Consider the following 13266-nt stretch of genomic DNA (forward strand, 5'->3'; position numbering starts at 1 on the left):
TGAAAAGAAAGTTAACAAAAAAAGTCTGATTTAACTGCAAATGGGCTTACTTTATCTACACAGTCAGAGAAACTTCTCTAGTAACGAACTATAGAAATGATCCCTGAAAGTATAGTCTTTGGGCTTACTTTATAACCATGCTTTTTAAGATTGGCGTTTTTACATTGATTGTTTTCCTCCCATTCACTATATTGGGAGGCAATATCAGAAAAACGTTTATGTCTTCACTATGTAACTTACTCTGTAATGACCTTGTTGCTTAGCTTCTAAATAACCATAAATTCTTTTATCACAGAGATTAAAATGTCCCCGGTAGGAATAATTGAACATATGTCTTAAAAATGAATACTATCTTCCTTCAAATCCTTTAGAAATAATATTTGGCAAACTGGTTAGCACAGAGCCTAGTGTTTTATACACATAGATGTCTTTCTTTCTTTTTCATGGCAGGATTAAATCAGATATTATAAATTTGGTAACTGTATAGATAATATTATATTAAAATATTCTTGATAATGAACAAGATAGATGGTTTATAAATTAAAGAGAGATATTTAGATGAATTAAACAAGGAAAATAAATTCATTGTGTGCAATGTGCTTTAAATTTTGTTACATTTAAGGTAATGTGTTATTATTTGTATCTGCTGTGAAAGTTTGTACAAAAATGAAAATATAAATTATGTTTTAAAATTACTGATACCATTTGATTTTATTAGGTTGAGTAGTGAGAAGACATTGTATACAGATGGATTGCCAGAAACACAATCCATTACAACAAATTTTAAAACTTTAAAAAGTCCTTTTTAAAACATATCCATAGTATAAGAAGCACTGATAACCAGTACCACTTAAACACTAACCCAGCTGTCAGTCTACATTGGAAAATAAGCCCATCTCCCACGATTACTGATACCATTTTTTTTTACTGAAATATGACAAGCAACACAATCTTCAATTCTACTTTTCAGTTGATGTATAAGAGTACTGGCTCCCCTTCAGTGAATCTGGGAAATATATACATTTCGTGACTGACCTTTCACAAAAATTTTAGGAGCTCTGAGCATAACTAAGACACCCACACAGCATTCTTCCTAAGTGTACAGAAAATATATTGTACGTGCTGCAGAGGAACAGTGATAATGTTTAGTGTAGTAATATTTGAGAAGTAAACTAAAGAATACCTTGGATAGTAAAATATGTAGTCAAAGAACGTTAGAGATGACGAAACAGAAAAGAGCGAAGTAAGAATGTCTGAGTTCCTTTGGGGAAGAAACACTAATGAATGTACAAATTGGAGGCCGAGAACCATGTTAATAAGAAAACTATGTAGATGCAAAGAGACTGAACTTGACCCTGAGAGCAACAAAAAAATATTAAAAGGTCTTAAGGAAGAGAGAGCAGTAAAATGACCGGAAGATTCTCTGTCTGAATCATAAAAATTAGCTTAAAACTATAGCAAGGCACAAATACACACAGGAGGAGTAGAAAGCAGGAAATAATCAAACTCAGAGCTGAAATCAACCAAGTAGAAACAAAAAGGACCATAGAAAGAATCAACAGAACCAAAAGTTGGTTCTTTGAGAAAATCAACAAGATAGATAAACCCTTAGCCAGACTAACGAGAGGACACAGAGAGTGCATCCAAATTAACAAAATCAGAAATGAAAAGGGAGACATAACTACAGATTCGGAGGAAATTCAAAAAATCATCAGATCTTACTATAAAAACCTATACTCAACAAAATTTGAAAATCTTCAGGAAATGGACAATTTCCTAGACAGATACCAGGTATCAAAGTTAAATCAGGAACAGATAAACCAGTTAAACAACCCCATAACTCCTAAGGAAATAGAAGCAGTCATTAAAGGTCTCCCAACCAAAAAGAGCCCAGGTCCAGACGGGTTTAGTGCAGAATTCTATCAAACCTTCATAGAAGACCTCATACCAATATTATCCAAACTATTCCACAAAATTGAAACAGATGGAGCCCTACCGAATTCCTTCTACGAAGCCACAATTACTCTTATACCTAAACCACACAAAGACACAACAAAGAAAGAGAACTTCAGACCAATTTCCCTTATGAATATCGACGCAAAAATACTCAATAAAATTCTGGCAAACCGAATCCAAGAGCACATCAAAACAATCATCCACCATGATCAAGTAGGCTTCATCCCAGGCATGCAGGGATGGTTTAATATACGGAAAACCATCAACGTGATCCATTATATAAACAAACTGAAAGAACAGAACCACATGATCATTTCATTAGATGCTGAGAAAGCATTTGACAAAATTCAACACCCCTTCATGATAAAAGTCCTGGAAAGAATAGGAATTCAAGGCCCATACCTAAACATAGTAAAAGCCATATACAGCAAACCAGTTGCTAACATTAAACTAAATGGAGAGAAACTTGAAGCAATCCCACTAAAATCAGGGACTAGACAAGGCTGCCCACTCTCTCCCTACTTATTCAATATAGTTCTTGAAGTTCTAGCCAGAGCAATCAGACAACAAAAGGAGATGAAGGGGATACAGATCGGAAAAGAAGAAGTCAAAATATCACTATTTGCAGATGATATGATAGTATATTTAAGTGATCCCAAAAGTTCCACCAGAGAACTACTAAAGCTGATAAACAACTTCAGCAAAGTGGCTGGGTATAAAATTAACTCAAATAAATCAGTTGCCTTCCTCTACACAAAAGAGAAACAAGCCGAGAAAGAAATTAGGGAAACTACACCCTTCATAATAGACCCAAATAATATAAAGTACCTCGGAGTGACTTTAAACAAGCAAGTAAAAGATTTGTACAATAAGAACTTCAAGACTCTGAAGAAAGAAATTGAAGAAGACCTCAGAAGATGGAAAGATCTCCCATGCTCATGGATTGGCAGGATTAATATAGTAAAAATGGCCATTTTACCAAAAGCGATCTACAGATTCAATGCAATCCCCATCAAAATACCAATCCAATTCTTCAAAGAGTTAGACAGAACAATTTGGAAATTCATCTGGAATAACAAACAACCCAGGATAGCTAAAACTATCCTCAACAATAAATCACGGGGAATCACTATCTCCGAACTCAAGCAGTATTACAGAGCAATAGTGATAAAAACTGCATGGCATTGGTACAGAGACAGACCGATAGACCAATAGAACAGAATTGAAGACCCAGAAATGAACCCACACACCTATGGCCACTTGATTTTTGACAAAGGAGCCAAAACCATCCAATGGAAAAAAGATAGCATTTTCAGCAAATGGTGCTGGTTCAACTGGAGGTCAACATGTAGAAGAATGCAGGTCGATCCAAGCTTATCACCCTGTACAAAGCTTAAGTCCAAGTGGATCAAGGACCTCCACATCAAACCAGATACACTCAAACTAATAGAAGAAAAAATAAGGAAACATATGGAACACATGGGCACTGGAAAAATTTCCTGAACAAAACACCAATGGCTTATGCTCTAAGATCAAGAATCGACAAATGGGATCTCATAAAACTGCAAAGCTTCTGTAAGGCAAAGGACACTGTGGTTAGGACAAAACAGCAACCAACAGATTGGGAAAAGATCTTTACCAATCCTATAACAGATAGAGGGCTTATATCCAAAATATACAAAGAACTCAAGAAGTTAGACCGCAGGGAGACAAATAACCCTATTAAAAATTGGGGTTCAGAGCTAAACAAAGAATTCACAGCTGAGGAATGCCGAATGGCTGAGAAACACCTAAAGAAATGTTCAACATCTTTAGTCATAGGGGAAATGCAAATCAAAACAACCCTGAGATTTCACCTCACACCAGTGAGAATGGCTAAGATCAAAAACTCAGGTGACAGCAGATGCTGGCGAGGATGCGGAGAAAGAGGAACACTCCTCCATTGTTGGTGGGATTGCAGACTGGTACAACCATTCTGGAAATCAGTCTGGAGGTTCCTCAGAAAATTGGACATTGAACTGCCTGAGGATCCAGTTATACCTCTCTTGGGCATATACCCAAAAGATGCCCCAACATATAAAAAAGACACGTGCTCCACTATGTTCATCACAGCCTTATTTATAATAGCCAGAAGCTGGAAAGAACCCAGATGCCCTTCAACAGAGGAATGGATACAGAAAATGTGGTACATCTACACAATGGTATATTACTCAGCTATCAAAAACAATGACTTTATGAAATTCGTAGGCAAATGGTTGGAACTGGAAAATATCATCCTGAGTGAGGTAACCCAATCACAGAAAGACATACATGGTATGCACTCATTGATAAGTGGCTATTAGCCCAAATGCTTGAATTACCCTAGATGCCTAGAACAAATGAAACTCAAGAGGGATGATCAAAATGTGAATGCTTCACTCCTTCTTTAAAAGGGGAACAAGAATACCCTGGGCAGGGAATAAAGAGACAAAGATTAAAACAGAAACAGAAGGAACACCCATTCAGAGCCTGCCCCACATGTGGCCCATACATATACAGCCATCCAATTAGACAAGATGGATGAAGCAAAGAAGTGCAGGCTGACAGGAGCTGGATGTAGATCGCTCCTGAGAGACACAGCCAGAATACAGCAAATACAGAGGCGAATGCCAGCAGCAAACCACTGAACTGAGAATAGGACCCCCGTTGAAGGAATCAGAGAAAGAACTGGAAGAGCTTGAAGGGACTCGAGACCCCATATGTACAACAATGCCAAGCAACCAGAGCTTCCAGGGACTAAGCCACTACCTAAAGACTATACATGGACTGACCCTGGACTCTGTCCCCATAGGTAGCAATGAATATCCTAGTAAGAGCACCAGTGGAAGGGGAAGCCCTGGGTCCTGCCAATACTGAACCCCCAGTGAACTAGATTGTTGGGGGGAGGGCGGCAATGGGGGGAGGATGGGGAGGGGAGCACCCATAAAGTAGGGGAGGGGGGAGGGGGATGTTTGCCCGGAAACCGGGAAAGGGAATAACACTGGAAATGTATACAAGAAATACTCAAGTTAATAAAAAAAAAAAAAAAAAACTATAGCAAGGCACAAAACACAGACACTTGTAGTGTAGTTTAAGAGTTAGCCATGAATTTAATGGAGAGATAAAGTGTGCTTGACTACACTGGTTATACAGAAGACACAGCGAGATGAAGGACCAGTGAAACTGGCACGTGTAATGTAACAGGATTTGGAGACATCCTAAGAACTGGAATGAAGAAATAGGTAATTCACAGAGTTGCAGTTTTAAGGAGGATATCATATTTTGCATGTGAAAACAGTTTAACTGTGGCTAGGGATATGAAGTTATTGCTTGCCTAGCATTTTCAAGGCCCTAAGTTCAATTCCAAGGATCACCAAAGTTTAAGAAAATAAACAAACAAAAAGAGGTAGTATTTTAAAAATCCTTTGTAAAAACATCCAAACTGCGAGCTCAGTTGTTTTGTTTTGATTCTTGTTTGCTTGTTCAGTTTTTGTTTTGTTGTTTGTTTGTAATGCTGAGTGTGTTGTATTTGTTACTCCCTCTAATTCCTTCAGTTATCATGTTAGTTCCTCCGTCCTCCCACCCCTGCGTGAGCATGCAGAGGAAGCGGTACACTTAGCATTGACATTTTCACTTCTCACTGCCACCAGGCTCTCCTCTCTGTAGCAGCTTGTTTTTCATTTCCCTCCACACATTCATTCAGCTTTGCCTGCCAAAGACAAGGTTGATAAAGAGTGCCTGAGGCAATGACAAGTGTCAAGTCTACATTTTCTTTAAACTTCAAATTTCAGCAATATAGTCAGTCACACCTTAGAATCACTTTTTCCATTTTCATTGCATATTTTCTTTATCTACATTTCAAATGTTATCCCCCTTCCCAGGTTCCCTTCTGAAAACCCCCTTCCCGTCCCCCAGCCACTGCCTCCATGAGGGTGCTCCCCCACCCACTCCCACCTCGCCTCCCTGGCATTCCCCTACACTAGGACTTCATTAGACCAAGAGCCTCTCCTCCCACTGATGCCAGACAAAGCCATCCTCTGCAACATATGCAGCTGGAGTCATGGGTCCCTCCCTGTGTACTCTTTGCTTGGTCCCTCCAAGAGTATTCCTTGGTTAGTGGTTTAGTGGCAGGGAGCTATGGGGTGTCTGATTAGTTGATATTGTTGTTCTTCCTATGGAATTGCGAACCCCCTCAGCTACCTCAGTCTTTTCTTTAACTCCTGGATTGGGGACTTAGTGAACATTCGCCTCTGTATTTGTTGGGCTCTGGCAGAGCCTCTCAGAAGACAGCTATGTCAGGTTCCTGTCAGCATGCACCTCTTGGTATCCCCAATAATGACTGGGTTTGATGACTGCATTGGGACAGATGTAAAGGAAGAAAATTTAGGGATTAAAAATAATTCAAGGAGTTTTACAAAATGATTTAAAATTTAGAATGTATGAAAAATGCAGTGAGATATAAAAAAAAGAGGAAACACAGCAGTGGTCAAAAAGAACACATAGAGAAGACAAATATGTTAATAAATGATAAATCTAGTTTAGGGTAATGGTAAAACTCAAATTCAGAGGCTCAGCATCTAGTTCAAATTGTTCAGCCAGGATTCCATAACTGTATCATCAGTCAAGATTAAGATGTGATGACTATTTCTCAAAATAAGTTAAAAATAGAGCTTGTATGGACTGAGGAGATGGCTCAGTGGTGAAGTACATGCCAGGACCGGAGGATCCCGGGGATTGCCCACCAACTACTTTAGCCGAATCAGGGAGTAAAAGGTTGTCTCAAAGATAAATGCAGTGTTGTTGCAAAAAACATGCAGCAGTGGCTGCTAATATCCAGAGGTCTGCATGCATGTGGGTAGGTATACATGCACACACATATATGTGAACCCCCTTTGCATAAGTTTCAGACATATACTCCTTCATATATACCCACAAAGAATCACAGGCAGCTTAAAATAGAGAATCTTGCATTGCATGTATATCTTTACACTGCTCCCAACAGTCAAGTTAAGAAGCAGTCCAGATGGTCTTCAGCACATGAATGGATAAAGAAAAAGTGATAATTCACACTGCAGTTTTACTCACCCATAAGGAAGACTGAAATTATATCATTTATGGGAAAAGGGTTTGAACTGAACATAATTGTATTAACTGAACTCATGAGTTCCATAAAAAAAACAAGAACTATTTTTTTTTCATCTGGAAAACAGTTGAAAGAAGAAGAACATGGAAATAGAAAGGGAGCCCTCCAGCTATGTGGAAGGGAAATGGAAGAGAGGGGTGAGAAAAGAGGAAGGGGCTGAGTATGATCTAAGTAGCCCATATGCATGCATACACGTTCGCTATAAAACCTGTTGCATTTTCTAGCTCATGTATGTTGATAAGATGATTTATTGCAAGCTTAGTAACTTTAATAGATAAAAGAGTCACAAAACGTGTCCTACATACCCTTTCTTATATGTGTCTTAGAGGGTTTGTTTCAGTGAAGCCAACATAGATGTTTTAAGATGAACTGACAAGAAATTTTCTAAAGAAATTACCATGGCTATCTGGATATAGAGACCAAAGTTAGAGTTAATCAGGCAAATTATAAGAAATAAACAAAATAAATATCAAGATTATTGAGAGTTTCACTTGGCCTTGTGGCCAATATTCACCTTGCTTAAAACAAAAGAAGCATTATGGATTTTGAATTACAGTTCTCTGTATGGCATTATAATCTCCATTTAGAAACCAGGAATTAGCAAGTAGAAATTGAGGAAATTTGAAACTTTTGATCTATACTTATAGTTCTTTAAGCAACAAATGAAAGTAAATGTGCTATGTAATTTGACAGAGGAGATCATGGGAAAAACTAAACACTATTAAAATAATTATCAAGTGTAAAAAGGTTTTGAGATATGGAAGATAGATAAGTACCATCTTATGACTATAAACCAGTAAATAATGCCTGGACTTCATCCACATAAGAAATAGAAGCAACCATTGCAGAGTGATAGATCCAAATACCTCAAGACGCTTGGTTTGAGGATGTACTATTACCATTGACAATAAATGCTCTTGATATCTTTTATATTTAATGATACACATATATTATTTTTACATATTCTAATTTCATGAAAATAAAAATTAGGGTAGAATGTAATTTTAAGTAGGAGTGAAAGCAGCTCCTTTAATTCTAACAGGTGTTACTTTTGTTAATATATGTTAAAGAAGAATTGCACCTACACTTTCTATAAATATTTTCTTGGTGGATAGTAAATGCACTGAGTAATTTTCAGAAAATGCCATACTAACACAAACATTGATAGTCTTTCATGTTTTGAACTAACGAACCTCTATAAAATTTCTCACATTTTGTTTATCTCCTTTTTGAAATATTGCTACATGTCTTCTTTAAAGATTTATTTTTGTTGGCCAACTAACATGGCAGTAATATTGTATGCATTTTTGCGAAATCTTATGTGTGGGGAAAACAGAGAAAAGTCAGGTACTATTTCTCACAAGTGTTAGATAGTTAAGAGAGATGTTTACCTAATTTCTAAGCTCATGTCCACTGCCCTGCACCTCTTTTCTACACTCTCTTCTTATTGGCCACTCTCCCCTTAAACTTGGAGTTCTGCTACTTACCTTTTTGCTTTTGTTTTGTTTAGTTTTGTTCTAATGTTCCTCTCAAACTTACATAGTTATTATCCATATCCTTAACTTGAAACTCTTCCATATTCGAACTCCTTTAAAATGCCACTTCTGCTTCTTGCCAGATTTCTCCTCAGTTGACACACCATCTCTTGGTCTCTTAGTCATCAATGACGTGTGCATTTCCTTCTCTGAGTGCCTGACCTACATATAAGGATGGCCATGTGCCATCAGCCACTTAAACTTAGCTATCCAAAAACTGAATTTATTTTTCTCCTGTTCTCACTCAGATATGCTTCCTATGTCCTAAGATAACCCTTACTTGAGATAGAGAAGTAAGTTGAAAATTCAGTGTCTGTTAAGCTTAGAGCTGCTGTGTCCTGAATGTAGACTTCTCGTTCAGGAGGTCTGGGTAGAGGCCACAAATACATAATCCTAATAAGTTTCTGATTGCTACTGGTGCTTGGTAATGTTGTAACAATTGATAGAGGACTGTGAAGACAGAACATATGCTCTGTAAGTATGATACTGGAGTTCGAATTCCTAACTCTAATATAACAATCCAGGGATGCGACATATGTAAGCCCAACTGCACAAAGAAAGATGAATGGATGCATAGAGCTGGCTGACCAGCAAGACTACCTAGAATGACGAGCTCATTCAGAAAGAGATCCTGCCTAAGGACTTTAAGGTTGAGAGCAATAGAAGTGGACATTGGCATAAACATTTGCACATTCTTATGCATATATTAATATGTATGCATATACACACACACTCACATGCACACACAAACACACACACTCACATGTGTGCATGCATACATGCACAGACACATATGCAGCATGCATATACACTCATTCATTTGAACAGACTGTTTTGCAGATAAATCATTTCACAACTATTAGATGAATAATTACTGGGCAAAGTTACTTATTAAGTAATATACACTGTAAAAATCAAAATTCACCCAATATGAGTAAGCTGCCATTAATATCCATAGAGCTTTGTAACAATACAATAACAAGGACTCATTCAACTGAATATCTTCTTAAGATAATAATTTGAAGTGCAGGGAAAAAAAGACTTTTAAGAAGAAATGTAACTATTTTCAACCAAGACTTTTTTATAAAATAATTTATGTGTAATGTTTTCTTCTAGTAAGTGACAATTTTTCATTTCATAAATAGGCAAAAAGCAGATATTTTCTTTATGCACAAAAATCTTACATATAGGCAGTGATTTTCTTTAGCAAGTAAACTAATATACTTTTTCATGCTGCACTTTACATGTCTGAGATTCGTGGAAAGGAAGAAGACAGGAAAGATGTCATACACTGCAACGTTACATTTTTTTTTCAGTGCTCTGAGCAGTTGGGTACCAGTCATTTATGGAATCAAAGCAGAGATGATGAAAGAAAAATATGAAAACATTTTTCTGCCAGCAGTAATCCCACATCCGTAGGTGCATACTAGTTTGTGTGAGAGCCATCAGTCTTGGAACCCAACCCCCCCCCCATTTTTTTAATGTTGGATATTTGCAGAACTCACTGTGCTGCAGATTATATCCCACAATAACTATGTTTAAAATTACAGGACACAATAAGATAAGAGAAAGATGATGTCAACAAGAACCCCCTAAACAAGAGTCCCTTCATGGGCCCAATGTTTAGCAACTGGAGTTGCTGAGTGTCTGGCTTAACAGCCAAAGAACCATCGCTTGGGGCTAAGTATGCATCTGTAGTAAAGAAGCTAAAATGAAGATTATCCTGCAGAATTCCAGACCCTAAACATTGTGTCAAATCCTACTTCCTCCTCTTTTTGCCCAAGAACATTTCCAGAAATACAGACTGATTGGAATCTAGCTCCCTACATAGATTATCTCAAGTAAGGATGTGTAGTCACTGAAACGGTTGTGGGTCACCAGCGTAGTGATGGGTATGAAGCAGAATGAATCTCAAATCCTTTGGAGGAAGCTTCCAGAGGATATAGAGGTTTGAATTCTCCATCAAAATTTAATGAATAGTTTTCTCAACTAATTACTGGAAATCACTTATATACAATGAAGAGGAAGATACATAAGATCAAAATGTTAGGTCATGTCTTTTCAAGAAGGAAGAGTGCAGGCTTCAGAAGGAGGAATGCAGGCATGTAAGCTTCCAAGAGGGAGAGGGGGGGTAGGGAGGGAGAGAGAGAGACAAAGAGAGAGAGAGAGAGAGAGAGAGGAGAGAGAGACAAAGAGAGAGAGACACACACAGAGAGAGAGAGAGAGAGAGAGAGAGAGAGAGAGAGAGAGAGGGGAGAGAGTCTTTATGAATAAAGAAATTTTTGAAACAAAGCAATATTTCAGGTCAGGGTAATCATTTATAAAGTTGAATATCTGGGCACATATAAAAGGATTTTCTGTTACATATAGGAAAATGAAAAAAAATGTAGTGACTTGATGCTTACAATGTCAGTTAGTAATGTTTTCCATTAGTCATCAACCGTAGGTACAGTAATTATATTCATGGAATAGGAGGCCTTTTGTCAGGACTCTGTTGTCAGAAAAAGGTAGAAAGTATCTCATTTGTGTTTTATTTGATGCAGTGGTCCTAAACCTTCCTAATTCAGCGATTATCTGATACAATATCTCATGTTGTGGCAAACCCCAACCATTAAATTGCTTTGTTGCTACTTCATAATGGTAATTTTGCTATTGTTATAAATTGTAGTGTACATACTGGCAGTGTTCCTGTTATGTGACCCTGGTGGGTGGGTGGGGGGGCTGACCTACTGGCTGGGAACTACTGCTTTAAAGAAAGAACATTTCCTTAACATTACGCAATGTCACAACATGGAATTTGAGTGTATATTGGTTCTATCATCACTACAATAAAACTAATTCATTGCTTTTGAGCCATGAGCACACGCCTTCAATCCCAGCGCTTATGGGAAAGAATCAGACAGATACTTTTCGAGTTGGAAATAAGGATGATTGAAGCCAGCCAGAACTGTAGTGATCCTGCTTCAACATACATATACTCTGTGTGTTATTGTTGTTGTCAAAATATAATATTTTTGAATGTCTACATGAAGAACACCTAGAGAATCCTTCCCAAAGTCTAATCTACACCTAACCCACAGCAAGGCCTTTTTTTTTTAAAGATATGAATTCAAAATCTGGAATTCTCTTCAAATAGTTCCTCAGATAAATATCTGTATTCTTATGATCCTTTTTATGAGCTGGTTTGTTATCTTAGCTGAATTTTGAATTTGCTCATATAAATATAAAACACTCATCAGAAAAATCATCTTTAGAACTATACCTAAAGATGGGCCTTTCCCAAAAGCCACTCCACCCTCAAGTCTTATAGACAATCAAATTTAAAAATTAGTTAAATAAAATTGAATATCTCAGTTACAGTGTGCGTATAAAAGTGCCGGAGAACTGGTCTCACGCTGATGCCCTCTTCCATTCTGAATTGGAGCCTTCTTTTATGTACTCAGTGTTTTCTCAGCGTCTTTGAGCACGTAAGAATCTATGATCATTAGAGAGCTGTCAAATTCTTTGCCTTCTGTATTCAAATTTTAACTAGATTCAGATATTAGTCATGGGTTTAAGATTAAAGCCCTTTTGTGCTAGGGAAAATACAAAATTTCACTTTCAAATGAAGAGCCAAGCACCGTGTTGAATTCTTCTGGAACTCAAGGAGGAGAACGTAGCACCCACCCTGTGACTTCTGTGTAAGAGATACTTAGCTAAGTTAACACTGAGTTCCTGCCATGCCTTTTCTCCACATCCAATTCTTTCCAGGATGTGGTCACCTATGTAAAATCCTTTAGACAGTGTGACGCCTGTAGGTACCTTAGACCTTAGTGAACTAATTACTGTTTTGGCAAGGATTTATTCTTTTTGTTACAAATTAATTCAATGTTATTGGATATAGTGCAGTACCATACTAGGATGGTTGCTAACAGGACCTAACTGTGTTTCTATTTTTCTCCCTTTTTTTATAGTACAAGCAAGTAGAGCAATACATGTCATTCCACAAGTTACCAGCTGACATGCGCCAGAAGATACATGATTACTATGAGCACCGATACCAAGGCAAGATCTTCGATGAGGAAAATATTCTCAGTGAACTTAATGATCCTCTGAGAGAGGTAAGATTTACTGTCTTTGATCCGAGCGACACATTGTTACCATCTGTTTTAATCTTCTAGACAGTGCTTTGCTCTATTTTGTGTCTTCACTTAAAATAACCAGATCTACATGCTAATACTTCAATTGTTGCCTTTATTCATCTCTTCTGTTTCTTCCCTGAGAGACTTCTAATTCTTTCAAAACAAATATCAGAAACGCATTCCTTTACAAATATTACTTTAGCTTATGTATTCTCGGCTCTCAAAAGTATATTCTATGGCTGTATTGTCCTCATGTCTCCAATATTTTAATGCTAAACAACAGTGGTCACTTATTCAGGTTTTCATTGTGGAGAGTTTATCCTCCCTCTTATACATTGTCTTTGCACATCCTTGGCACTCAGATCAGGAGATGCTAGCCTGCTTCCAGAAGCCAACTCTGGGCATCTCATGAAGATATTTTGCAACACCCAAAGGCACTCTTTGCTATGTATCCCGTTCTCATGCCTTCCCCAAACTCTTCCCTTTGCTATCA

The 13266-nt window shown here is 37.5% G+C and overlaps 1 protein-coding gene and 1 pseudogene across 1 annotated transcript in view; one reads left to right on the forward strand and one right to left on the reverse strand.

Annotated features, from left to right (window-relative positions):
* The window catches only part of Hcn1 (hyperpolarization-activated cyclic nucleotide-gated potassium channel 1), a 404097-nt gene that overhangs the window by 321201 nt on the left and 69630 nt on the right, over window positions 1-13266 (forward strand). Inside the window, exon 5 of the mRNA NM_053375.2 lies at window positions 12606-12752. Coding sequence (NP_445827.2) covers window positions 12606-12752 — 147 coding nt within the window. The remainder of the gene's footprint in view (window positions 1-12605; window positions 12753-13266) is intronic.
* On the reverse strand, window positions 37-119 carry LOC120101123 (small nucleolar RNA U3; annotated as a pseudogene).

The sequence above is a fragment of the Rattus norvegicus genome, chromosome 2 (assembly GCF_036323735.1).
Source record: "Rattus norvegicus strain BN/NHsdMcwi chromosome 2, GRCr8, whole genome shotgun sequence".
Taxonomy (NCBI): Eukaryota; Metazoa; Chordata; class Mammalia; order Rodentia; family Muridae; genus Rattus; species Rattus norvegicus.